Source organism: Hydra vulgaris, chromosome 12, assembly GCF_038396675.1.
Source record: "Hydra vulgaris chromosome 12, alternate assembly HydraT2T_AEP".
Taxonomy (NCBI): Eukaryota; Metazoa; Cnidaria; class Hydrozoa; order Anthoathecata; family Hydridae; genus Hydra; species Hydra vulgaris.
In genome coordinates, this window is record NC_088931.1 from 76,978,641 (window position 1) to 77,006,371 (window position 27,731).

At 25.9% G+C, this 27,731-nt stretch overlaps 1 protein-coding gene across 3 annotated transcripts in view; it reads left to right on the plus strand.

Annotated features, from left to right (window-relative positions):
- LOC100212937 (rho-associated protein kinase 2) overlaps positions 1-27,731 on the plus strand; it is a 108,811-nt gene that overhangs the window by 72,785 nt on the left and 8,295 nt on the right. For 2 of the 3 annotated variants that reach the window (XM_065814509.1, XM_065814511.1), the window contains 16 exons: positions 1,710-1,864; positions 5,605-5,789; positions 5,868-5,937; positions 6,074-6,364; positions 7,105-7,189; positions 8,291-8,505; positions 8,654-8,716; positions 9,017-9,055; positions 10,015-10,141; positions 13,804-13,966; positions 19,049-19,127; positions 19,864-19,929; positions 20,059-20,197; positions 24,597-24,662; positions 24,772-24,898; positions 25,001-25,128. In XM_065814509.1, coding sequence (XP_065670581.1) covers positions 1,710-1,864; positions 5,605-5,789; positions 5,868-5,937; positions 6,074-6,364; positions 7,105-7,189; positions 8,291-8,505; positions 8,654-8,716; positions 9,017-9,055; positions 10,015-10,141; positions 13,804-13,966; positions 19,049-19,127; positions 19,864-19,929; positions 20,059-20,197; positions 24,597-24,662; positions 24,772-24,898; positions 25,001-25,127 — 1,997 coding nt within the window. In that variant the 3' untranslated portion in view covers position 25,128. Of the gene's footprint in view, positions 1-1,709; positions 1,865-5,604; positions 5,790-5,867; positions 5,938-6,073; positions 6,365-7,104; positions 7,190-8,290; positions 8,506-8,653; positions 8,717-9,016; positions 9,056-10,014; positions 10,142-13,803; positions 13,967-19,048; positions 19,128-19,863; positions 19,930-20,058; positions 20,198-24,596; positions 24,663-24,771; positions 24,899-25,000; positions 25,142-27,731 lie in introns of all 3 variants that reach the window. The other variant, XM_065814510.1, reaches the window with a different exon arrangement.

Here is a 27,731-nt window from a genome sequence, read left to right on the forward strand (position 1 = left end):
CAATGACTGCAATGAGTTTTAATTCTATTTAGTATTTTTACCCACAATGCAATTAGTTTAGGTTCTATTTAGTGTTTTTACCCACCTGCCTATGTTTAATTAAAAATTTTTTACTGAATATTTGAAATTATTTGGTATTGGTAATAGTGATCTCTAACAAAGATCCTTTAAGACTTGAATAGGAAACTCACCTACATTCACCATAGTAAACAAACAGTTGATTTTAAGTTTAGTTGCTTTATCTAGAAAATTTCCTATTGATTCATTATTGACTTCATTTTTCACTGTTTTTAAAAGTTATAGCTTTCTAGTATTTTTGTGTCACTGTAATTAAAATCAAAGGCTGTTAAATTAAACAATGACGAATTTATGTGTATTTTGCAAACTTACTGCTCTACAATAACTGTACAATTTAATTGTTAATATAATATAGGCTAAAGCTTTATTAACTTATCACAGCAGAAAACTTACTCGAAAATTTGTTAATCAATCAGACAAATGAGAAAAAACAAAATTTAATTTAAACTAAATTTCTTTTTGCAAACCCACTTTTATAGTTTGCATGGTTTTTAGTATATTGCCTTGATGCAGATTTTCAATATGAAAAAGTTGTTGATTCTATATGTCAATCAACCAATTGATTTCAATTGAAATTGAAAGTGTGTTGTAATTTTGTGTTAATTTTAGTTTTTTCGCATTTAAATGACTCCAGAGATTAAACAAAGTCAACAGACATTTTATTTCAATTTACATTTTTTTGTTTTTTATTTTTTATTGTACTAATTTTTTTAGTTTGTTCACATTCTTTAACTATTTTCAATAAACTAACAATTTTAATTTTTTGATTTATTTTAAGAATAACATGTCTTGTATAAAAAGTTACAAAATCTTGAATAAGAGTTTTATATTATGAATAAATATTTTAATTTATGAATAAATATTTTATTCAATAGCAAGTTAAAGTTAAACACTTCATGCTCTTACAAGAATTTTAAAATTGATTGATTTATTTTTTATTTTTTTGTTGCACCACAATAAAGTTATATTAAATAAAAAATGTTCAAAGTTCATAATTGTATTATTCCTGCTCAAAATCTATAAAATAGTTATGGCTTTAATATTTGAGTTAGCAAGTTAAATATCAACTAATATATTGGTAATTCAAAATAAAGCCAAGTTAAAATGTTTACTTAAGTGGCCTCCAGTTTTTAAATTGTGTGGCTCAGTAATTAGTCTTGGTTTTTGTTGTAATCCATAAAACTAGTTCATTTAGTAATTTCTTCTTTTTAAAAAAGGTAAAATTAATTCACTAGGCAACCTGGCTCAAACCAATTATGCAATCTTTTTTTTATTTTATTTAGCTTTTATCACTTTTTTTTGCTTGTTTTGTTCACCAGATGTCTTAAGTCTTGTTGTCTGTTTTAAGCATATTAAAAACATTTTTCTGAAAGTTAAGTACGTGATTAACTCAGAGTTGTAGTTTTTTTAATCATTATTGTGTTTGCCTAATAGACACTTAATACCTAAATATTTCAGTCTTAACAGCTTATGGTAATTTTATTGGTTTTGGGGGGGATTTTTAAAAGTTTCTTGGTTTGGTTTATTTAGTATTGTGTCGGCCTAATGATTGATTTGCATAATATGTTTGTACAGGGATGACCTAATATTAGCAATAATTAAATTTTTAAATTAATAAAATATTTATTTAGTTGGTGATATACAAAAAGAGCGAGAAGAAAGAATTCGTATTGAATCAAAAGCCGCAAATCTTGAGCGTCTAATTAATGACTTACAATTAGATTTAAAAAATATTAAACAAAAAAATGTAAGGCTAGAAGAAGACTATCAAGCAAGTCAAAATAAAGTAAGTTTACTTTTATTAACTTATATTTTTTTACATTTAGCTTTTTTTATATATATATTTTATATATTAATTGTTGATTTTATTTTGTATTAATTTTATATAGAGATATATTGAAAAAAATTTTAAATTTTTAAATTATGTTAACAATTAGAAAATTAGAAAAAACCAAAAGATTGACTGATTTAGGCATATCAAACTTTCATTTATAATGTTAAATGTTAATTTTTTATCATCTGTAACTCAGTTTTCTTACTTTTATCTCAGCCTTTTTTGCCTGACACTGACAACTTTCTGCATAGTGACGACCAATCATATGTATCTTCATATATTGATACCCAATCATATACATCTTTACTTAGTGATAACCAATCAAATGCATCTTTACACTCAACTTAACTAAAACACTTCAATTTTCCCTGACTCATACTATTAGATACACAGTTGCTGTTTCTTATCCCAGTTTAGTAATGTGTCTCTTCTTTTTTATTATTAGGAGTTGCACTACGCATTTTTCTAATCATTATCTTCTTTGTTTTTATTTATTATTTCGAATTGCACCACACATCTTTCTAATCATTATCTTCTTTGTTCTTTCAAGTGCTGAACATCATCAACCTTCATTGTCTGTGTTTTACTGAAATAAATCATAACTCATAATTGTGGATGTATGTGGTAAACATCTTTCTTTTTATCTTTAATGATGCACCTAATGCTGTTAGAAGTAGCAAAAATGTTCTCAACTTGGCCCAAACACACTTTTTGTCCACCAGTTGATCCAATTGTTTCTCTAAGATAAAAAAATATATCAATACATTCTATCTTACCTACATTATTTATATCAACATATTTTTTTACTTCACTGTAACAAATGTGCATTATCTACTCTCAAGATCAACAGTGTTATGAGCACCTTGTATATCATGAAGTTTCTTTTAAACCTTTTGCTTATAAATTGTACAAATTATAGAGTTTGCTCATATTCCTTTTCTACACACTCCACATGCCCACTATTTTCTGTTTGATCATTCTTGGCCTAGGATTCCATAATTATTTATTTTATTTATCTTATTCCTGGTTTTCTTTGGTTTTATTTTAACACTGAATTATTCAAATACATGTCTCTATATATTAGGAATGTTCAAAAAAATGAATATATCCCACCTCCTAAATGTTTTCTTTATAATAAAATAAAAGAAGTTTTAAAAACTGTTAAATAAAATTTTTTTTTAGAGGTTTCTTAAGTTTCTAGAACATTTAATAGGTCTTTGATGTTATCAAAGTAAGAGCTTTTATGAAGATGTCATGTTGGGTTTCAAATAAAGTGACTTTAGTGAAGTGCTATTATATAGATTATGTTTTAGGAGTTTTTTTTTACCTTCAAAATTTTTTTGTTTAAATTTTTTTTGTTTAAATTTTTATCTTAGTAATAGTTTTTCATGACTGAATTTTATATTTACAAAAATAACAAATAATCTTTCAAAATAAACAAATTGTATTTTAAAACAATAATTTTAAATAAAATCAATGCATTTTAAAATAGAAACACAAATAACTTACATTCAAATTACCTTCAAGTAATTTAATTTTTAATTATTTTTTTTTAATGTCAAAACAATTTTTATAAAATGTTAAATTAGTTCAAACTGAATACTTAATACTAAAAGAAATCATTTTGTAAATAGATAATATAAAAATTACTTATTTTACATAACACAAAGTTTTTACTAAAAAAATATTTTCAAATATATGCATCTGATTCCTTGATTAATAGAAAAAAGAAAGTGAAAACTATTAATAGTTTTGAATTTAATTAAAGATAATTTATTGCAATGATTTTGCAAATGGCTGGAAAAACTACAAGAATATTAAATAAAAAGATTGAATAAAAAAAAGTATAATTGGAAGAGAAAATGTTCTTAGTTATGTACAACAATTTCAAATAATAACATTAAAATCATTTTGTTCATTAAAATCATTCTCTGCTCATTAAAATTATCAAAACCGCTAATGTTAAATAGATAAAAATGTTATTAACTCTTGTGCACAGCTATTTGAATGGAATACTTAATACTAAAAAGGCAATCGTTTTATAAAATACTACTTCAAAAATTACTAATGTTACATAAAATGAGATTTTCATTAAATATATATATTTTTTAAGATAATGTATTAAATATTTTTATTAAAATAATAAAAAAATAAGTACTTCAATCATTTATGAAATAAGAATTTTCACCACCAGTAAAATAAAAGTGATCAAAATAAGTGAAGCAAATTAATAGAAATAGTTTATGTCATATTTAATATTCGTCAGCGATGCATATTAAAGTAGCATATCATAAACAATAAAACTGTTTTAAATGCATTTTCAAAACTTAAATGACTTTAGTATATGCATTTTTCAAATTACATCCTGATTATTTGTCAAACCTTGTTTTTCAAAACTCTAATTTTTTTTCAACCAGTCAACCACGACCGGCATGGATTTATTTTGGGAGGTCAAAATAGCAATTTTAGTCATTTCAGCAGTCTTTGACTGTTGACCGGCTATTGTTTTATACACTGATTTGTATGTATGTATGACTGAATTCATATAGAATTAAGTTATATTTATTTATCATTTAGTATCAGAGTTAAAAATAAAAAACATCAATAAATGTTTATGCAAATTAATTCAAATCACTAACATTTGTATTTGCTTCAAAAATTCTCTTACAATAGTTTACAATGGGTTTATAACCCATGATTTTTTTAATTCTGTGATCTTCATGAACTTTTATAAAGTTTTATGAAAGTGATCTTTTATATATTTCTTTTATGACATTTAAAAGTCTTATGACATTTAAAAGTCTTATGACATTTAAAAATCTTATGACATAAAAAATTATGACATTTAAAAATTTAAATGACAAAAAATTTAAGTTATCTCCCTAGTTATAATTGTAATTAAGTTAAGCATTGTTTGTTGGTTCTAATAATGTCTTTCATTTATGTTTGCTCATGTGGTAAAAAAACTGGTGTCAGTTTTAAGTTATTTCAAGGTTTAGTAAGTTGTAGTTATTTCTGTAACTATTTGTTGTTAGGATGTTTTATTAATGTTTTTATTAGTTTTTTTAGTTTTTTTTTTTAATTATATACTGTATTATTATATTCTTTTATATTTTTTATTTTACTCTTTTTATAATTTTTGTGATGTAAAAATTATTCAGACTACTTTTTTTTTTTTTTTGAATGTTTTTTTTTATATGTAAAGGTTTATTTTTTTGTAATTTGATAAATGATTATTTCAATAAGAAACTAAGCAGTATGTTTGATAAAGGTATGCAGAGGAAGGAGTTATTGAGGCTTAAGGAGTTATTGAGGGTAGCATAAAAGCCAGATGAGTAGGTTCCACATAAAGTTCCCTAACTTGCACTATTAAAAATTGTCACATGTGTTCAAGCCTGTGCAAAAACACTTGTTTTGACAAATGTGTTCAAGCCTGTGCAAAAACACTTGTTTTGACAAAAACACTTGGTTTGACAATTTTTTTTTCCCCTAAAGATAAAAAGTTTGTTTGCAGCAATAAATGCTAAAGTAAAAACAGTGTAATAAATGTTAGATAAACAAATACATTAAAGTAGTTAAATCTTAAAATACACTGACAGATGAAAAAAAGTTGATATGTAACTTATATTTTTATATTGCAAACATTAGTTTATAATATATCTTCTATGCTTTACTTTTTTGTATCAAACTAGATTGATAGTTTGAATAGCTTGATGAAAGATGAAAATGCAAATCGTAATGATATTCAAAATAAACTTAATACAGTAATAAGTGAATTGACAGCACAGAAGACTAAAGAACAACAATTAAAATCTGATCTTGATCGAACTCTTGAAGAAAAGAAACAACTACAAGAAGCATACAACAAGTTAAAAAAGTAATTTTGAAATATTCCTTATATTAATTATATTTTTAATTTTCTCTATTCTTTTTTTTTGTTTTTTTTGTTTTACAGTGCTTCTGCAGCAGATAATATTCAAATAAAAGAATTGCAAAATCAACTAGAGGCTGAGCAATACTTTTCTGTAATATTTCTCTGATGTATTTTTATTCTATTATAGTTTTTTTGTAGAGGTTTAGTTGAATAATTTTATATGTATTTAAAATAATATATATAATCATATATATATAGTTGAAATAAGCAATCTATTAACTATTCAGAATCTTTATAAAACACAAGCGCGAGAGCTAAATGAGCAAGTTGATGAACAACGTAAACAGTCGCATGATCTTCTAAATGATCTTCATATGTCACAGGAAGACCGAGCTTCTCTTTCAGCTCAACTTGAATTAGCAATAGCAAAAGCTGAGTCAGAAGATTTAGCAAGATCAATTGCAGAGGAGCAAATCTGTGATCTTGAAAAAGAAAAGACAATGCTTGAACTTGAAATTAAAGATTTACTTGCCAAACATAAAGCTGATAGTTTTGAAAAGTTCAAAACGTTGCAAGAGGTACTTGTTATATATATATATATATATATATATATATATATATATATATATATATATATATATATATATATATATATATATATATGTATATATATATATATATGTAGATTTATATATGTATATATATATATATATATATATATATATATATATATATATATATATATATATATATATATATATATATATATATATATATATATATATGTATATATATATATATATATTTAAACAACTTTAAAATGTATTCTACAAAATAGAGTTCTCAATGTTCTTAAAAGAACAGAGCAATTATAAATTAGAAGAAAATCACATTAAAAAAAAAAAAACTTTTTTTTGTTTAGTGATTTTCTAATTTTTATATATATATATATATATATATATATATATATATATATATATATATATATATATATATATATAAATATATATATATATATGTGTGTGTGTGTGTGTGTTTGTGTGAATATATATATATATATATATATATATATATATATATATATATATATATATATATATATATATATATATATATATATTTATATATTTATATATATATATGTATGTATAAATGTATTTTTAATGTTTTTGTATATATATATATACACACACACATAGATATATTTGTGTAGTTAAAAAGATATGTATATATACTTGTATGTGCATATTACTTAAATTCATGTATATGTTTATTATTTCCTGCTTTCATTTTAATTTTTATTCTTTTTTTAATGCAGGCTGATGAAAAAATTAGAGTCCTAGAAACTGAACTTCAAAATGAAGTTCGCAAAAGAATTGAAAGTATTGAACAGATAAAAACTGGTACTAAAATTTATTAATTTGTTATTGTACACATATTTTTAAAAACAAATTAAATTTTTTTTTTTAATTTGTTGTATGTTTTAATTTGTGTTTTTCAACAAAGCTGTTGCACAAATATCATAAATGTTTTTATAAAACTATTTCTATTTATTATAGTTTTTTGAACATGATTTTTAACATGAATTTATTCAATAAACAATAAAAAAAAAATTTTCTTTCAGATATAGAGATCTTTTTTTTTTTTTAAATACGAACATACTGTTTTTGTGCTAAATTTTTTGGGCTTTTCAAAAGCATGTAAATAGTTGAAAATAATTTAAACTTCTTCATATTATGCTGAATGTTAGAATAATTATTAAGAACCTTATGTTATTAATTATGTTTAAGTGTATTTGGCTTTATTTAATTAAGATGCTATTTTAATTTAACTGATTTCAAAGTAGCTATTTACAAATTTTAAATGTTTTTTATTCTGTTTACTAGTGTTTTTGGTCAATAAATAAATCCTACAAGAAATGTATTCAACATTATTAGATTGAATTGTGAGATTTTTTTTTTACACACAAGCATTAAATGGATTTTAAAGTGGATTTAGAAGTTCAAAATATTATCATTCTGCATCTTTATAGTTTTAGTTTTAAAGAATGTTAATATTTCTTAACATAATTTTTCATATTTTCAAACTGTTTTTTTTTTTCACATAGGTTTTAAATTGAATTTAACAATAGAAGAGATAAGCTGTCGTCATTTAAAATGTAAATGGTGTTGTCAAAATAGGTTGAAAATAAAATTTAGGTACTAATAAAATCACGCTCAACAATGATAAACATTCTGACTGTAATAAGAATTAGTGTTAATTAATAAATTTGAACAAATGACCAAATAAATATAAAATTAAAAAAACAATGAACAAATAAGAACTTTGATTCGAACTTTAACTAAAACTTGAATTTGAATTAATTGGTACTAATTTAACACTAGTGTTAAATTAGTACCAATTAATTCAAATTCAAGTTTTAGTTCACAAAAGTTTTTAACACCAGTTAAATTTACTTTGAACGCCAAAATTCATAAATATGGTTTTTGTTTTACCCCATTCAGATATTGTGGAAAAAAAACAAAATGAGGAAATTGAGGCGTTGAAAAAAGCTGTCAAGCAAGAGCAAACTTTAAAGATACAAGCAGTTAACAAGCTAGCAGAAAAGATGTCAGAAAGAAAAGAAATTTCTTCAAAAGGAAAAGGCAACAAAGTAACTTCAGCAGAGTTGAAGAAAAAAGAAAAAGAAAACAAAAGACTTCAATTGTTACTAGAGCAGGTTTAATTTTGACTTCTCTTTTCTTTATATTATCTTTTTTTCTTTGTATAATTTTATGCACTCATTTTTTTTTATTATACTTAATGATTAAATTTTTTTAATTATATTCTTTATATGTTTCTTTGTAAATGTTTATATTCATTTTTAGGAAAAAAATAAGTACCAAATTACATTTACCAAACATCAAGGTCAAAATAGTGAATTAAATAAAGTATGACTTGTTTGATTTTATAACGTTTTTTGTAATAATAATCTCCAATGCAAAATAACATGTTTTGAATAAAAAAATGAAAATAACATAACATTTTAAATAATATTGGTTTTAAAATTTAGATTTTGGCACAATAGTTTTTTTTAATGTGTGTGTGTGTGTGTGTGTGTGTGTGTGTGTGTGTGTGTGTGTGTGTGTATTTATGTATGTATGTATGTATGTATGTATGTATGTATGTATGTATGTATGCATGTATGCATGTATGCATGTATGTAATTTTAAATATAATCATTTTTTTAGGAATTGGAGAAGCAGAAGGAAGTATTAACTAAAGTTATGGTAATTATGCAAGTGTTTTTTATTCATGCACACACAAGTGTTTTATTATAAAATTCTAATTCCACCAGACCATCAAATCTAAGTTCTTATGTAGAAAATTGTTTAAAAATAAGAATTGTCGTTAATGTTAACAATAAAAATTCTATTACACATGTTTAATAAAATTTTTAAGGTTTACTGCATATTTGTTTTTAAGTTAAGATACAAAAATGAAAAAAAAGTGGTGAAGGATTATTTCAAAAAAAAGTTTTAATTTTCTTATTAAAGTATCAACTATAGTAGTCATATTGTCTTTGCCATCATATTTATCTTCACCATCTTGTCTGTTCATCTTTATAATCATGTGTGTTATCATTATGAATATTCATTATGTGTTCATCTTATCATTATGTGTATTCATCTTTACCATCATGCTTATTTATCTATTCCATCATGTGTGTTTATCTTTCCCATCATGTGTGTTCATCTTTGCCATCATGTGTTTTTATCTTTGTCTTCATGTGTATTCACTTCACTTTGGAGGTCTTGTTGGTATTGTGTGAACCCAATGTATCAATGTATATGTATCAATGAACCAATGTGAAATCAAATGTATTCTGAAATAGATTTTATATTTCATGAAATATTTACATATAGTACAAGTACTAATTTTAAGTGAATTTTTAGTTTTTTGTAAGTGTGAGTACTTTTTTCATAGCTTTTTAAATATACCTTGATAAATAAACATAAGTTTTGTATACTCATAAGTTTTTGTAATACTCTGCATAAAATTTTTTTTTTAAAAGTTCAGATAAAAAATAAAACAAGTTATTTATGTTTTGAATTCAATTTCAAATTGGAACATGAAAAGTCTTTTTTGTTATTATATATATTTTTTTTTCTACTCATTTCTAGACTTTTGTAATGTTGTATGAAATATATTTTTGAAGCTCTAGTTGAGTTTATCAATATTTGTTTAGATGGAATTAGAATCCAAAGGCATGGTTATTGAACAGTTACAAGAAGATAACAAGAATTTAAATACAGAAATAGAAAACTTGAGAGCTTTAGTTCCAGTAGGTACAAATAGCAGCATACTTCATCCAGGTAATTTTAAAAATTTTAAATGTAAATATAAAATATGACTGGTTGAAATTTGGATGATTTAAAGTTGCATTTTTTTAAAATAAAATTTTCTACATATTTTTTATTTAAACAAAAAAAAATTAAGCTCAATTTTGGGACATGCAAGTAGTTTAGTTTTTTTTTAAAGTGTCCCCCGTCAAATCCACAGTTTGATTTTGTGTCACTTTTTTCGGTGTTAATCCATAAGCATGGAAATTTTTTTTAAATATTTTCGCATTTGCCTTTTTTCCCCAGTAGTTGCTTCTCTATTGTCCAAAGATTTGATGTAAGATTCCATGTAAGATTCAATGACTTGCTGCTAAAAACAGTTTGGCGGGTTAGCATACTACGATTAAAAAAACTATTTTTAATTGTAGTATGCTAATTATACAAACTACAATTAAAAAAACTACTTATGTATGTATCATTTTAAAAAAATCATTAGAACTGATTAAAGTTTTTGAGAAAATTAAGTTTTAAAAAATTTTGACCAGTCATAGTGATAAAAAAACTGCAGTTTTATAAAAAAAAATTTTAACTGCTTTTTTTCTCCTTTACTTTCAGTCTGTTTTTTTTTTCATCTGTTAGCTTTTTAAAGCTAGACTCAATCAATATTTCAAATATTTAAATAGTATTGAAAAGTATTTTATATATATATATATATATATATATATATATATATATATATATATATATATATATATATATATATATATATAATATTAATTGATTGATTGTTTTATTAATATTTATTAATAGTTTGTTTTTTATTTACTCTTATTATTGGGTTGTTTTTTTTAACAATGTGTTTTCTCAATTAATCTAAATGTAATTTTTCAAGAAACTTTTTCAATAAAACAAAGTTTCTTAAAATATTATTATGGGATTGTTTTTTAATGTTTCCTCCATTCTGCTTTTGTTAAAAATTTGTAAAGGTTTTTTCTATCACTTCTACTATAGTACAGTTTTTACTATCACCTCTACTATAGTACGGTTTTTATTATCACCTCTACTGTAGTATTTTTTTATTATCACCTCTACTATAGTATAGATTTTAATATCACCTACTATAGTATGGTTTTTATTATCACCTCTACTATAGTTAAGGTTACAAAAATGTAAGAAAAAATATACAAGCATCCTACTTTAATGCAATAGAGCTTCATAGTAAAATAGCAGGCCAAAATGGTGTATGATTTTTTGTAAAAGTAGAAAACTCCTGTTTGGATGCATTTATCACGAACCATCTGCAAACATAGAACTCAACAAAACAATTAATTATAGTCTAATTTTTGCTGCAACTATAGCAAAGCAAAAAGGTATAGGGATATAAATAGTTTGTGATTTCAATCACCCTGACATTTAGTGGACAGCAGCTAGTGGCAGCACTAAGATTGCAATTATATCAAGAATTGACTTCTCGGAGTCTGTCAACATTGCAACTCTTGTGTATCATGTCATAAAACCTACTTTTGGTAATGGTACCTTGGGTACCATTTACCATATCAATCTTACTTTTGGTAATGATGCCTAACCATTGATTTGATACCAATAGTACAAATACCTTAGGCCTGCTGCAAAAAAAAGCAAAGTTTACTGTTTCCTCTCTGAGAAAAATTAACATGAAGCTAACAAAACTGCTTGAAAAAGTAGCCTCTTTCTAATAGTATCATCATTTGAGACAGGTGTAATACTAAATATTTGGAAAGAAGTTAATCTAATATCAATATACAAAGAAGGTAAACAAAATGATCCATTCAAATATAGACCAATATCTTTAATAGCCATAATATGTAAAATTTTGGAAAAATTGTTTAAAATAACATAAGTGCAATTTAATCTCTAAGCATCAACATGTCTTTGTCAATGTGTTACTAGAGATCTTAGACATCACTAGTGGTGATGACATCACAAGTTTACTAGTGGTGATGACATCACAAGTTTACTAGTGGTGATGACATCACAAGTTTACCAGTGGACATTGCATCAGAAGCACTGAAATTGTCTTTTTGTAATTATACTAATATATCTAGATTTCACTAAAGCTTTTGATGGTCAGCCCAATCAAAACATACAACACTCAGATCTAGTGTGCACCAGCTTTACTCATGAAACAGATACTGGAACCCAGTATCTATTTAATGAAAATAAGGAACGGCTTATCAAACAACTCACAAATTAATGTTGTCAAAAAGTATACTTTTTTTAAAACAGAGTGGTTTACATTTGCAATATACTTCCAGATACAGTTAAAAAAACCAACAACATTTGTTTAAAAATGATGTCATAGACTTGTTGACCATATTTGTTCAGCACATTTCCACATTTTCTACATTTCAATTTTATTATTATTATTATTATTATTATTATTATTATTATTATTATTATTATTATTATTATTACTAGCAGTAAGCAACTTGTAGTATGGATTATTAATAAATATATCACTAATAACAATTTAACTTGTGTATGCATTATCTGAAAAATATAACAAAATACAAATTCCTCTATATATAAGGCAACCACTGTCCCAGTTTTTCTACAGGAGAACACTATAAAAGTTTTAATTAGTTTAGTACTGCGCTCTACTCTGTAAAAACCAGGAATAATATTTGTCTAGTTTTTTTCCTTGCAATTAAACCCTTTTGAACTCTCTTCCATCTTCATGTTTTCCTGACTCATACAACCTTCAACTTTTCAAGTCTTATGTCAACCATTTCCTTGCTCTATAACTCTACTCTTTTTTTTCTAGTAACTCCCAACAAGGAATGTCAGTTTATTTTAATCTAAATTAATAAAAAAGATAAAACCATTTAGAAACAAATTTAAAAATTTATAATAAATATATATTCAATTACTTTTAAAAAGAAACATAACACAACATTGAAGCATGGAGAAGTATTCTCTTTGTTTTTTTCTTTTTTTTTTTTTTTTTGACTACTTCCAGCAGATTTTTTTTACTTTGTCTATTCCTTATTATCTTTTCTAAGAGAAAATATGCATATAGATTCAGAGAAATATAAAATATATTGAAATATATGCATATTTATGTATATAAACTTACATGTCAACAAGTAACTGCCTTATTTTATTTAGTATTTTATTTAGTCTTATTTAGCTTTTTAACATAAAATTTAGAAAAATAAAAACAACTAACAACAAACAAATGTTTGTTTAAATTTTTATTGTAAAATTAAACAACGGACAACATCAGCTCTTCTTAAATACTAAGAAAAATTTATTAGCTCTAATTTGCTTGCAGACCTTTTTTGAAAGACCACTCTGAATAAAAAAGCACGATAATAAAAACTACTTTAAAATGGCGTAAGACAACATTAAGCATTAAACATTAAATTGAACTAATATTTAGATTTTTATTATTATTACGTTTAAAATCAGTAGGAACTTCATAATGGTTTGCCTCTGTTTGCTTTTTAAATGTTGATATTGTAAAAAGTATTCAGAAAAGTCAGAAAAAAAAAATTATGCCCATATATTTAATTTTTGTACCCTTTAAATTTTCTGAATGTGAGTATTATACTTCCATCGAAGTGAAAAAAAGATTAAAAGACTTAATAGTCTATTACAATAAATCTTTCTGTTGTGATCATTTTTTATCATTTTTAAAATATATTTTATTTCAGCAAATATGAAGTTAGAAGGTTGGTTGTCTATTCCAGAAAGGAGAGTTAAAAAAAATATGTTATGGAAGAAACAATATGTTGTTGTGAGTCAGCAAAAAATATTTTTCTTTAACAATGAACAAGACAAAGCAACAAATACACCAGCTATGATATTAGACATTGGGTAACTTTTTGTTATTGTTTTTTTATATACATATATCAGGGATGCGGAGTCCCAAAAAGGACTCCGGATTTTAAAGTCACAAAAAGATTACTTCTTCCTAGTTTTTGATATCTTGGAGCTCTAAAAAATTGGAGATATAAAATTGGAGATATAAAGCCGGAGTCCTTTTGGACTCCGGCTTTATATCTCCAATTTTATCCCTAATATATATACTTGACAGTTGTAATTATTAAGATTTAAATTTTTTCAGAAAAAAGAGGAATAAAAGGGCATCCAGAAAGCATATAGTGAAAGTGAAACCACTATTTTTGGGCCACCTTTCTCCCTTGTACTAAGCTGTAAGCTTTAATGAACTCTTCTTTTTTTATAGGTACACATCATTTATCACAAATTTGAGATTCCCATTTGTAAAAATTCAAAATACTAAAAAAGGTATTGGGAGTATGCATTGAAAATGAGCGTTTTGTATCGAGACTCAAATTTTAGGTGTTACAGGCTTGGACAGGAATGGCGTGCGATCAAGCGCTATTGTTGATCATGCAAATGATTTTATTTTTTGACAACTTGACCACAACTGTTTAGATGATAGACATTTTAGAAATGCGCTGAACAAAGAAACGCTAGCTAAACTTAAACTAGGAAGAAAGTAAAAAAAACAATCAGGGCTCAATTTAACGGTCAGACATCGGTCATTGTCCGGCTAAAATCTCAGATTGTCTGATCAATTTACAAAGTAATCGGACATTTTGACCGACAGGAATTAGGTTCTACAAAATAAAGCTTGGACAGGAATGGCGTGCGATCAAACGCTATTGCTGAGCACGTAAATGATTATTTTTGTTTACAACTTGACCACGACTGTTTAGATGATTTGCTTGACCACGACTGTTTTGATTTAAATGTTTTAGAAATGCGCTGAAAAAAGAAATGTTAAGCTAAAATTTAAACTAGAAAGAAAATTGAAAAAGCAAAACAATTCTTTTTGAAAAAGAAAATAAATTAGATTTAAAATAAAACTAAAAAAACTCAAAGTTAAAATTACTTTTTGTTACGTTTTTAGTTGCATTTGAAAAAAAATTACTTTGAAACTTATCTTTTAAAATGTTTTAAATAAAGTTATGCAAAACGCTTTTACAAATTACTTCTATTGATTGTTTAATAAATGAAGAAATTTTATTTAAATTATTAAAAAGTGAACTTATTGTAAAGAAAAAAATATAATATTTTTGAGTTGTATAAACATTTTTTTCAAAAAGTTGCGAAAAAAATTTTTTTTTAAAAACAGTGTAGAATCTTTTTAAAATCAAAATTTTTATTTGTTTCTTGCTTTAATTAGAAAGTCAAGTTTTAAAAATAAGTTATAAACAATTCTTTGTAAAAAAAGAAACAAAAAAATAAGCAATTAAATCATGGGAAGATAATAATTAACTCATTTACAATTATTCATAAAACTTATTTATAAAATAAATAATAATAAACTTATTCGTTATTTAAAGTAACTTAAAAAAATAATCTTTCAAAAGATTTTTAGAAAGACATGGAAAAATAATTTTTCAACGTTTAAATTTATCATAAAAAAATGCATACCTACTAAAAAATAAATATAACTTTTAATTTATACACAATGCATTTATTTTAAATGATCATATAATTAATTTTTGATTTTATTTAAAGCCTTCGCGAAAAATAAAAATTTAAAAAAAGATCAATGATTAAAAGATATTTGTAACTTAATGATTTTTTAATTGCATTTAAATTGTTAAAACATCACAACAACTGTTGTCAAATTGTAAAGAAAAATAATAATAAGCGTTGTCAGTTACAGCATGAAAATTTAAGTTTATCTAAAAAAACATACAATATTAAATTGAAACTATTTTATTAAAAAACATTAATCTGCGATGAAATATTCTAAATAATAAGGAAAGAAACTACAACTTTAAAAGATTAATGTTAAATAAACTGAATAACATGACAAAGGTTTTGATTGCATAACTCGGTTCCGTAAAACTGTAAAAATTATATTTTAAAAATTTGATTGGACACTGTCCGACCAAAACAAGTTTTGATCGGACATTTTGTCCGGGACTTAGTAAAAAATTAAAATGAGCCCTGAACAACTAAAGACAAAAAGAAAACAATTCCTTACGAAATAGAAAATGTAGAAGCACTAAAATAAAACTCAAAAAACTCAAACTCGAAGTGAAAATTTATTTTTGTTACGTCTTTAATTGCTTTTAAAATAAATTACTTTAAAACTTATCTGTTAGTATGAAAAATTTATTTTTTCCAAAAAATTGCAGGAAAAATTTTTTTTTTTAAATACCGTAGTCTATTTAAAATAGTAATTTTTAATCATTTCATGCTCTGATTAGCTAGTCAAGTTCAAAAAAAAAATGGTTTAAACAATTTTTTGTAAAAGTAGAAACAAAAAAAAAATAAAGCAATTAAATCATTCTAATGTAAAGGAAGATTTCATTTGACCTAAATAATTTTCTTTCAAAAGATTTCTAGAGATACATGGAAAAATAGTTTCAAATATTTAAATTTATTATAAAAAAATGCATGCCTACTTAAAAAAAATTTAAATATAACATTATTTGTTAATTTACACAGAATGCGTTTATTTTAAACAATCACTATAGTTAATTTATTATTTTATTTGAAGCCTTAGCGTAAAATAAAAACTTTAGGAAAGATCAGCGGTTAAAAGTAGCATAATTAAATAAAATAACGTAGCATTTTTTTATAGTATTTAAATTATTATAACATCAAAACCTCCGTGGTCAAATGGTAAATAAAAAAAGTTATAAGTGTGGTCAGTTACAGCATGCAATTGCACACCATTTTTGTCTAAGCCTGGTGTTACATCCAATCGGACCAAACAAAATTTTACCTGAAAGCTAAAACTCTAAGCTGCAAGCTGCTGAACCACTATCAGTAAAATTTTAAACATAGCCGAGTTCATGCTTACAAAACTGCTTTTGCTGGGAATTCTTTTACATTACTTCTATTGAAAGCAGCAGCTGAGGTGCATAGAATATTAGTGGAAACATACAGCGACAATGCTTTTTCAGAGCAAAAATGCAGAAGATGGTTTCAACAATACAAGGCTAAGAAAAAGTTTGAATATACCAAATTGGACGCATTACTTGATAAAAAACCAAGCCAGACACAGGAAAAGCTTATTAAAACATTTGGAGTTGATCAATCAACAGTTACAAAGCGCTTGAAACAACTGGGAAAGTTTCGAAAGCAAGGGACATTGAAGGACAATTTTTTACCTGCAAGCTGTTCAAGCAACAAAAAAGAAAAAGTTTGTGCATCAAATTGTTACAGGTGATGAAAAGTGGATACGTTAAAAAAACCAAAAAATACGGAAAAGCATGGGTCAAGCTTGGTGAGCCATCAACATTGACAGTGAAACCCAATATTCATGGTTCCAAGCTCATGCTCTGTATCTGGTGGGGCTAACTTGAAGTAATACATTATGAGCTGCTAAAACCATACAAGACAATTACAGGAGACCATTACCAGGGACAATTGATCAAACTGAAGCCAAGCATTGAAGAATAAGATTCTACAACAGGACAACGCCCCCGAAAGAAAAAAATTTTTCTGGTAAATGTTACATACTAAGGAACATAATGTTGAATGATAATAAATGAATGTATGTACTTTAGAAGTTAAAGTACTTCATTAAACAATTAATTAGGTTAGTTAAAACCAAGAGTGCATAGTCCCTAAAGGGCTCCAGCTTTAAATCTCTATTTTTTCCTGGTTCTGATGTCCCAGAGCTCTAGAAATGTTGAGAGACTTATATTCTGCAATAAGTAGAGAATTCATGAGATTATATGAGATGAATTAGAACCTATTATTTTTTTAGAATGAAGTCTCAATCCCAGAGTAAGTCCCAAAGTACCCTGCTTTTATTATATTTATCCTGGAGTCTTTCTGACTATAATACATAAAGACTCTGGGTTCAAAATTGATTGTTACTCTAACTTAAAAGCCCTAACTTTTTATCTCAAAAGTAGTCTATAGGCTTTTTTAATAAATAAACTTATATGACACAAGTGTACCAAGTTGATATTATAATAAAATATCCTTGTGTCTATGATGTATAAAGTTTGAACAAATATGATGCATTTACAGATCGACATACAAGTTACAAATAGGTTTTGTATTGTTTTGATATGCACTTAAGAACTTCTTATTGTAAACTAATGAATTTTACTAAGCTTTATGCTTTAACAGGAGTTAACCTATAGTACACACAAAAAGCTTCTTGAGTATGATTGACAAATACTTTGTCACTTATATGCAACTGATGAAGTTTGAAATTTGTGCACACATTTAACTTTTTGCCATTGATAAAAACTTTGCTGCAACAGATTGTCATATTTCACCAGTATTCAAGACTCACTTTACAGTAGCATGTATGACATCTTACAAGGATGTTATAAAACACCACAGTATTATCTTGATAAAAAATTTTGCTTACAAAATTTTTCATCAAAATAATAACTTAGAAATAAATATTTACTATTTAGTAAACTTCAAATTAAAGAACATTTACAGGAAAAATGTTTCACACCATCTCAAGATATATATGTATCAATGTATATATGTATTACATTATATTAAAATAATACAAAAACTCTTGAATGTGAAATAGAGCTCAATATTACAATAATATGGCAATAAATATTTAAATTTTGTTTAAATAAAAAACAACATTAATAATAGTACGTAAAGTTTTGTGCCATACATAGCAATCATTAGCTATTAAAATACATAAAAAAAACAGTTAGCAAAAATCGTTTTAAAAAAACAAACTCTTTTACAAATGAATTAAAAATTACAGTAGAACGACTTTTATTATATCTGACGTAATAAAATATGTAACATCTTTTATGACGTCTGAAGTTGTTCTGCTGTAATTTTTAGTTCATTTATTTTTTATAAAGTATTATCCATTAAGGTTGTTTTTCATTTAAACAAAATTTAATTTTTTTTTTTTGTTGCTTTTTTAAAGAAGTTAAGTTGTTTGTTTTTGATCTTAACTAGTTCTTAATTTAGAAAACTTTTTCATGTTCGATCAGTGACACAAGGCGATGTAATTAGAGTTGATGTAAAAGACATACCCAAAATATTTCAGGTAGTATTGTAAAGTTTCTCATTGTATTTTTATTATTTTACTTCTCATATGTGCAATTTAAATAATTTAGTAGTATATTTATTTTAAACAATAAAAGACAAAGATTGAATTTTCCTAAAAATACTAAGTGATTCCAAACTTTTGGCCATGATTGTAGTTTTAAAACTTTGTTTTAAAAAATAAATTTTTGGTTTTTATTTTTAATTTTAAATTTTTTGACAAATTTTTAAATCTGTTTAAAAAGAATAATTATTTGATGTATTAAAACTAAATTTTAATGCTTTTAATGTATTGATTAAGCTTCTAGCGTAGTCAAATCGAATTTGGTTTAAACGCAATTCTTATGTTTCATCAAAAAGTTTTGGTTTTATGTTTGAAAAAAAATTTTTTTTTAACTTTTGATGCAAAATGCTATTTGTTTGAAGATCTGAAGATTTTTTTTAAAGGTCGAAAATGATAATAAAGTTTATGGAATCAAAAATTATACTGTTTTTAAATACATTGTTAATTTAAAAATACACAAACAATGTATAAACAATTTATATTATAGAAGCATTTATGTGACAAAAATCAAATACAATTCGAGCATTTTGATGATGTATTTTTTAAAACTCATAGCTGGTTTGATTCACAATATAAGTTATTATAAGTGATTATAATACTAAAACACAATTTCAAATACAATTATAATTAAAAAAATCTTTTGTCTAATGAAAATTAACACTCTTCTTTTTAGATTTTGTATGCCAATGAAGGTGAAAGTAAAAATCCTGAGGAAAAAACAGAACAAGACCAATTGGAGGTTTGAATAAAACTAAAATTTATCTAATCTCAATGCATTTATCATTTTTTGAGTTTTTTGTCACTTGAACTATGACTTAATTACCATAATATTGAAATCAAGAAAGTTATGTTTCTAAAAAATTTTTAGCAAGATAAAGCTGCTGTCGTCATTCCTTTTAAAGATCATCAGTTTGTTGTCATGCACTATCATATGCCGAATGCCTGTGATATGTGTCAAAGACAAATGTGGCATATGATTAAACCACCATTAGCTGTAGAATGTCGAAGTATGTTATCTAACTTTTTTTTATATTAATGTCGAAGTATGTTATCTAACTTTTTTTACTTTTTACATAAGAGTTGTTGATTCAATTTATGTGTTATGATCGAGAAAATTGTTGATAAGTAATGTTTAAGAAGGTTATTGATAGGTTATTATTGATAAAAATAATATTCTGCTTGACTCTGCTTGATTAAACCTACAGTGCATATAATGAGCTGCATCTTAATAGAGCAATATAAACATATATGTTGACTTTTTTTTTTTGCTAACTTCTTTGTCTCACACTGCACCATAATCTGTAGAGAGCCTCATTTGTCTGATTATTTGCATTGATTCAAGGGTTAGGATTCTAATTAAATTCAAGTCTTAAGTGAGTTTTCTATACAAGTCATCTATCAGGCTGGCACAGATGTATTTAAAATACATTTTTTCCAGTTTAGGATGTTGAATGCTGGACCTTCTTGACTCAATGCATGGGTTTTGCTTGTGTTTTTATGACTAGGCAACTCATTCTAGTATCACCTAATGAGAGTAAAGCTCTAAGATTCAGTTTTATGGATCTGAGGCCAGCTGGTAGTCAGGTTTCCCAAACTCTGTGGTAGCTTTCAGAGAGGCTGATTCCATCAACAGCTGAAAAATATCAGAGTATTAACAGTGCCATGTTGGGCGTGGGTCATATCCCTGTTTGCACTTTTGGTGTGCATTGTCGAAACCACATTTGGAGCCCTTTGTTACGGCTTAGGGTTTATTAATAGTAATGAGGCAATTGTTCAGACTTTTAAATAGTGTACTGAGTACTATCTGTGCTTTAAGTCAAGTTCTTTAACAAATTTAAAAATGACTACCAATAATTATAAAACACATAAAACCATCATCATCACCAAATTCTCTAAACCTATCTTTCACTAATATTTGTGGTCTTTGAAGTAACTTTTCTTCTGTTGAGTCTTATCTCTTGCAAAGTTCACCAGACCTACTTGCTCTTTGTGAGACTAATTTGAGTTCAGCTGTCTCATCTTGTGATCTTAATGTTGATGGTTATCTTTCTTTAACTTGTAAAGACTCCAATAGTCACATGCTTGGCCTGGGCATTTACATTCGTAAGAATTCACTCATTTGTTGAGAAACTAGGTTTGAATCCACCAACAACTTCTTTTATGTGCTTTTGTTTAGCACCACTTCACTCTATTGCCTTTCTCTTTTTCGATATTGCTCATCTTCATCTCAAGACTGCAATCTTTTCAATGTTATTTCTGATCTAATTGACCAAGCCCTCTCTCTTTGTCCATCAGCCAATATTGTTGTAGTTGATAACTTTAATGCTCACACTGAATGGTTTGGCTCTAGTATGACTCTGCAGGTGTTAAGGCCCATAACTTTTGCCTTTCTCAATCTCTAACTCAAATACTCAACTTTCCAGTAACCCAAATCATTTACCTTCTCTACTTGACTTATGTCTTATTTTTGATCCTAGTCAGTGCTCAGTTTCTCCACATTCACCCTTAGGTGCTTCTGATCATGGTTTGATCTTTATCTCATTCTTCTTCAACATCAGAATCCCCCTATCATTGTACCTCTTACAACTACCTTAAAGCTGACTCTTTCCGTGATTTTCTTAGTGTTGGATCTTTGGTAGAAATCTTTCATCTTCCTACTGACAAATGTGTTTCTTACATAACTTCTTGGATTCAGGCTGGCATAGAATCTTTTATTCCTTCTCAACGATTCTAAGTCAAGTCTCACTCTTCTCCATGGTTTTCCTCACATTGTGCTGCTGCAATTTTCAATCAAAACCATTGCTTCCTTATCTGTTAGCAAAACAATTTTCCAGAAAACAGGCGTCTGTTTACTATTGCTAGAAACCATTGTAAAAAGGTTTTGTCTAATGGCAAAGGCTGCTATTCTCAGGTTCTTGAAATCTTATATTTCATCTCAAAAATTGGGCTCTCTTGACTTCTGGAGAATCTTTAACAGTATCAACCATACAAGAGAATAACAGATTTGCCCTTATTACTAAGTGCAAATCTGCTATTCTCTTGTATGGCTCAGATTTTATCACCTCACCTAAAGACAAAGCTGAATCGTTTGCTATAAACTTTTTGTCGATATCATCTCTCAACTCCACTAGTTGCGTTCTACCTGATATAGCCAACAAACAAGTTGGTCCATTGCTTGATATTCGTATTACTCCAGCTTCTGTATTTGAAGTGATTTCCTGCTTAGACTCTTCTACAGTTTGTGGTCCAGACTATATACCTGTTATAGTTTTGCAGAAGTCTTCTCCAGAGCTGTCATCTATATTAAGCATTTGAGCTTAAAAAATGATCTTACTTCTGCTACAGCATGGGGTTCTCAGTGGCTTGTGAACTTTAACTCAGATAAACCTTAATTTTTTACTTCTGCTACAACATGGGGTTCTCAGTGGCTTGTGAACTTAAACTCAGATAAAACTCAATTTTTTCAGCTAATCATTATCTCAATAGTCTAGATCTTCCTATATTTATGAACGGTAATGCACTACCGTTCATAAATATAGGAGTCATCTACCCTTCATCTTCTAGGATTAACTATTACTTCTTATCTTTTTTGGAAACCATATATCAAATCAATTACAAAATAAGCATCTGCTAAGGTTGCATCTCTTTACCATGCTCGACACTTTCTTACTCTGGATTCTATTCTTTACCTCTATAAATCTCAAATCTGTCCTTGTATGGAATACTGTTGCTATATCTGTAGCAGATCTTCCAATGATGCCCTTTCTTTTTTAGACAAGGTGCAAAAATGCCTTGTAAACATAGTTGGACCTGCTCTTGCAGCTAACCTCCATTCATTATCATATCGTCGTAATGTTGCTTCTCTTTATCTCTTCTACAAATACTGTAATGGGCACTGCTCTAAAGTTCTAGCATCTCTTGTACTAAAATTCGTTCTCGTGTTACTCTTCATTCAATTAAGTCTCATCATTTTACTATGACTATTTCTATATGCTCCAAACCTCTTATTCATCTAGTTTTATCTCAAACATCAGTTCTTTGGAATTCGCTTCCTTTATTGTGTTTTCCTCATTCATATAATTTGCAATCTTTTAAGTCCTCTGTCAATCGTTATTTTGCTCTATAAGCTTCATCTTTTCTCCTCCAGTAACTTCCAACTCTAATAGTGGTTGCTTGCAGCCATGTCGGAAGCGAAGACAATAAAATAAAAAAGTCTAATTTTTTCATGTTTCACTGCAAAGCCGTCAAAGCAGTCCAAAACAAAAACATTTAAAAAACTAAAAAAACTTTTACTATAAATGTATATATATATATATATATATATATATATATATATATATATGTATATATATATATATATATATATATATATATATATATATATATATATATATATATATATATGTATATATATATATATATATATATATATATATATATATATATATATTTATATAATTTTTATATAATTTATTAACATAATTTCTTGTAATTGTTTATTTTTTTCTGCTTGTTTTTTGCTGTCTTTTGGTTTTTACAGTAAGCAACATTGTTGCTTAAAAATTTTATGTTAAGGTTTTTAAATTTTCTTGAATTTATGTTGAGTATTTTAATTTCATAATCAATTCTCTTGGGTTGGTTTCAACATTATTTTCACCTATTTACTGCTTCTTGTATAATGTTGATGGATGACCAGCAACATCATTTCATTAAATCAAAGATCCTTTTTTTAAATGCGATAACATTTGATAAACTGTTGTTGATGGATTCAATATGAAAGTCTTTTACAACATCAGATTTCTTTCATTTGTCTAAGAATAGGTGGGTTGTCTAGCATCTGGTATTTTTTCTACACAAGAACTTGTTATGTGTGGAATGGAATTTAAACTGACTATCCATTAGTAATAAAAAAAAGCTTTTTCTTTACTAAAAAAAATTATTTTCTCTTAAACTTTTTTTTCTTTATAAAGTAGTTTTTTGGAAGAAATTAACATCAAAGCAGCAATTAAAAAAAAAAAAACCAACAATGTAACTACAAATTCTACAATGTTAATATAAAACCTATAAAGCTTTATTTTAAAATAATTAAAATGATGCGCAGTATTTTTTTCAGAGTTTGAAGTTTTTTTTTTAAATTTAAACACTGCTTATAAAATAATTATTTATTTTTTCTGTTATCTATTTTATTCATTTACTTTTTCAAAATGGCAGAAATTTATTTACTTCTTCAAAATGGACAGAAATATTTTGTACATCATGATTGTTTAAGAATTAAAACAAATATTTTTTTAAATAGCTACACAATTTTGATGTCAAAAATATGACTGCTTTTATAATAATTATTTGTTCATTTTTATAAAATATTATTTGCATAATTTGTTTAAATATTGTTTTTTTATGTTTTAGGGTGTCGTGTAAAATGTCATAAGGATCACGTAGATGAAGAAGAAGATGTGATACAACCATGCAAAGGTTGTTTTTTTTTTAATATTTTATTGATTTATTTAGTGTAAAATTGGCTTATTCCAGTTTATTGTTTTCCATAAACTATATAATAAAATTAATTTGATAAAATTTTTAGTAACTGTTGATCTTGCTACTGCAAAAGATTTACTAATACTTGCTAATGATGTTGATGAGCAAAAAAAATGGGTACAGGAACTATCTAAAAAAATTATTCGCAAAGGTGTTGGAGCCTTAAAAAAGAAGTTTGTAACATTTGTTTAATTTTTGTATTGCTAATAACTCAGATTTTCAAATTGATTTTCTTTATTTTTTTCTCTATTTCTAATTTTTCTCTATTTCTGTAGCAGTGATGCCACTACTAACATAATGCCTCGAAACCATTCTAAATCCTTCAATGGGAAAGAAAAAAACTTAAATCGATCAGTATCTGTTACATCTGGTTACACTCCAATGCTCTTAAAGAAAGAATAATGTAATCTTATAATGTAATAATGTATACTATTTATATATGTATATATCAACCCTCCGAATCAGAAAAAAATGAGGTTGGCAATAATTTGCCAACCTCAATCTTTTAGGGATTGGCATCATGTCGGCAAAAAATATTTGATACAAAGGTCTTACCATAAAACGTGTGTGTGTATATATATATATATATATATATATATATATATATATATATATATATATATATATATATATACTATGGGTAGTCAGTTTAAGGAAATTTTCAAATCTAAAATACCATACACTCTAGATTTGTTTTTTTATTTTAGTTCACTTCCCCAAAGCCGAGAAGGCCACTACAGATGAGGAGGCTACTTGTGGTTATCACCCTTTCTCAACTCTATAACTCCATAACACGAACCTTGACGAACAAGGCCGCTGCGCGGAGAAACAAGTTGAGCGCGGTCCAACATGATTGTAGCCTTAAGAGCTACATTACCAGCAAAAACATCTATGGGAATTTCAGTAGTGACTTTTTGTTGTGAAAGTTTTCTTTTAAACCACTCTCCAGGATCAAAATCAGTATCACTCAAGGAGTCCTCACTAGTATCTTTATTATTTTCAACATTAGTTGTACCCTATAACTCTTTATATTGTTGTTTCACTTGCTGCTTTCTCTTTCTGCTACTCACCATTGTCTAAAAATGTAACAAAAAATTTACTACTTATTAATTTTAATTTAATTATACGAGAGATTCAAATAGTGAGTGAACATTGTTTTTTTTGTTTAGCTATTTTTATTTTAAACCATCTTAAGTGGCATGTAAATTGTAAGTAAGTTGGCTAGAAAGCCTAGCAATTTTATTTTTTTTTGGTTAAAAAGAAATACATACTATTTTTCTGTACTTCTTATCTTCTGATCCAAGCATAAGTCTTCTTTCCCCTTCTTGGTCCTCCAGAAACTCCAAATCCTCAAGCTTGTCTGAATCAGATCTTTTTTTTGTCATTTTTTATTGTATTCCTAAGATCAGGAATGCCAGCCCAAAATAATTTGTTCAGGTAAACTTTAAAATCTTGTTGCTTTGCTAAATCTGCAGCGGATCCCCTTTTTTCATGCTTCTTTAGTTTTGAATATTCATTGTCCAGATTTGAAAGATTTTTTACTAGACTTTGATCGTTTAGTATAAAAAATCCAGCTTTAATCCATGGCTCTTTTACCTTGGCCAAAATACAATCACATTTACTTTTCATTGCACATCTTTCAAAGTTTTTCTGAGGAGGACAAGCAAGAATAGTGGCTTTTTTTGATGTTCTTGGGGAAAATGATTGGTTGTAAGCTAAGTGCTGCAGTATTTCCATCCCTGTTGGAAGCTGACAGCTTTGTTTACAAAAAATTAGAAATAAGAAGTTTAGCTAAATTTTTTACCTTAAGGGTTTCATTCTAAAACTATTTATTACCTTTAATGGCTGGCTTTGCTTCTTCGATAATGAATAGTTTTTTTTTAAACCTTCGTGTTTTTTTACTTCCTATTTTCTGACCACACTCTTCTTCTTTATACATATTTATTTTCTGACCACACTCTTCTTCTTTATACATATTTAGATTAATCTATTTAATTTTTCTTGACCTAAAAAATCAAACTTGAAATAATTATTGTAAAATAATTTACTATTACAACAAATTGAAAAGTTCAATCGTTCTTTGAGCTACTAAAGCTGGGTCTCGTCAAATCTCCACCTTATCGAAATTACTAAATTTGATTGTAGATTTACATAACTAACTAAAAAACTAAAAAGTATATGTTTTGGATATATAGTTATAATCCTTTGTCAGTAACATAAATAGTACGTTACCAAATATTGTAATTTTTTCAAATCTAAATACAAAAAATTTTTTTTTTTTTTAAAAACTACAATACCATGTATTTTTGCTAAAATATATTGGTAAAAATAAACATCCCAGAAAAAAAAAATTTCAAATTTTTTTCATTTAACTTTTCCCCTGGACCTGCAAAATCGGCTGTTTCTGATTGTTTTTGAGAATTTTTTTTCTAAAAAAGTGCTTAGGGCGTAAGGATAGAGTGGACCTGTTGAGCTCAAATTTTTTTGGAGTTGTTTTTTCAACATTTTCCCCAAATCTAGAGTGTATGGTATTTTAGATTTGAAAACTTCCTCAAACTGACTACCCCTAATATATATATATATATATATATATATATATATATATATATATATATATATATATATATATATATATATATATATATATATATATATATATATATATACATATATATATATATATATATATATATATATATATATATATATATATATATATATATATATATATATATACATATATATATATATGTATTTTATTCCATTAAGTATTGAAAAAGGTCATGCACAAACCACTTTGAAATTTTATTTATATAGGCATTTTAGCATTTTATGTAATTCTAATAACTATATATATATATATATATATATATATATATATATATATATATATATATATATATATATATATATATATATATATATATATATATATATATATATATATATATATATATATATATATATATATATATATATATATATATATTTATATATATACTATAT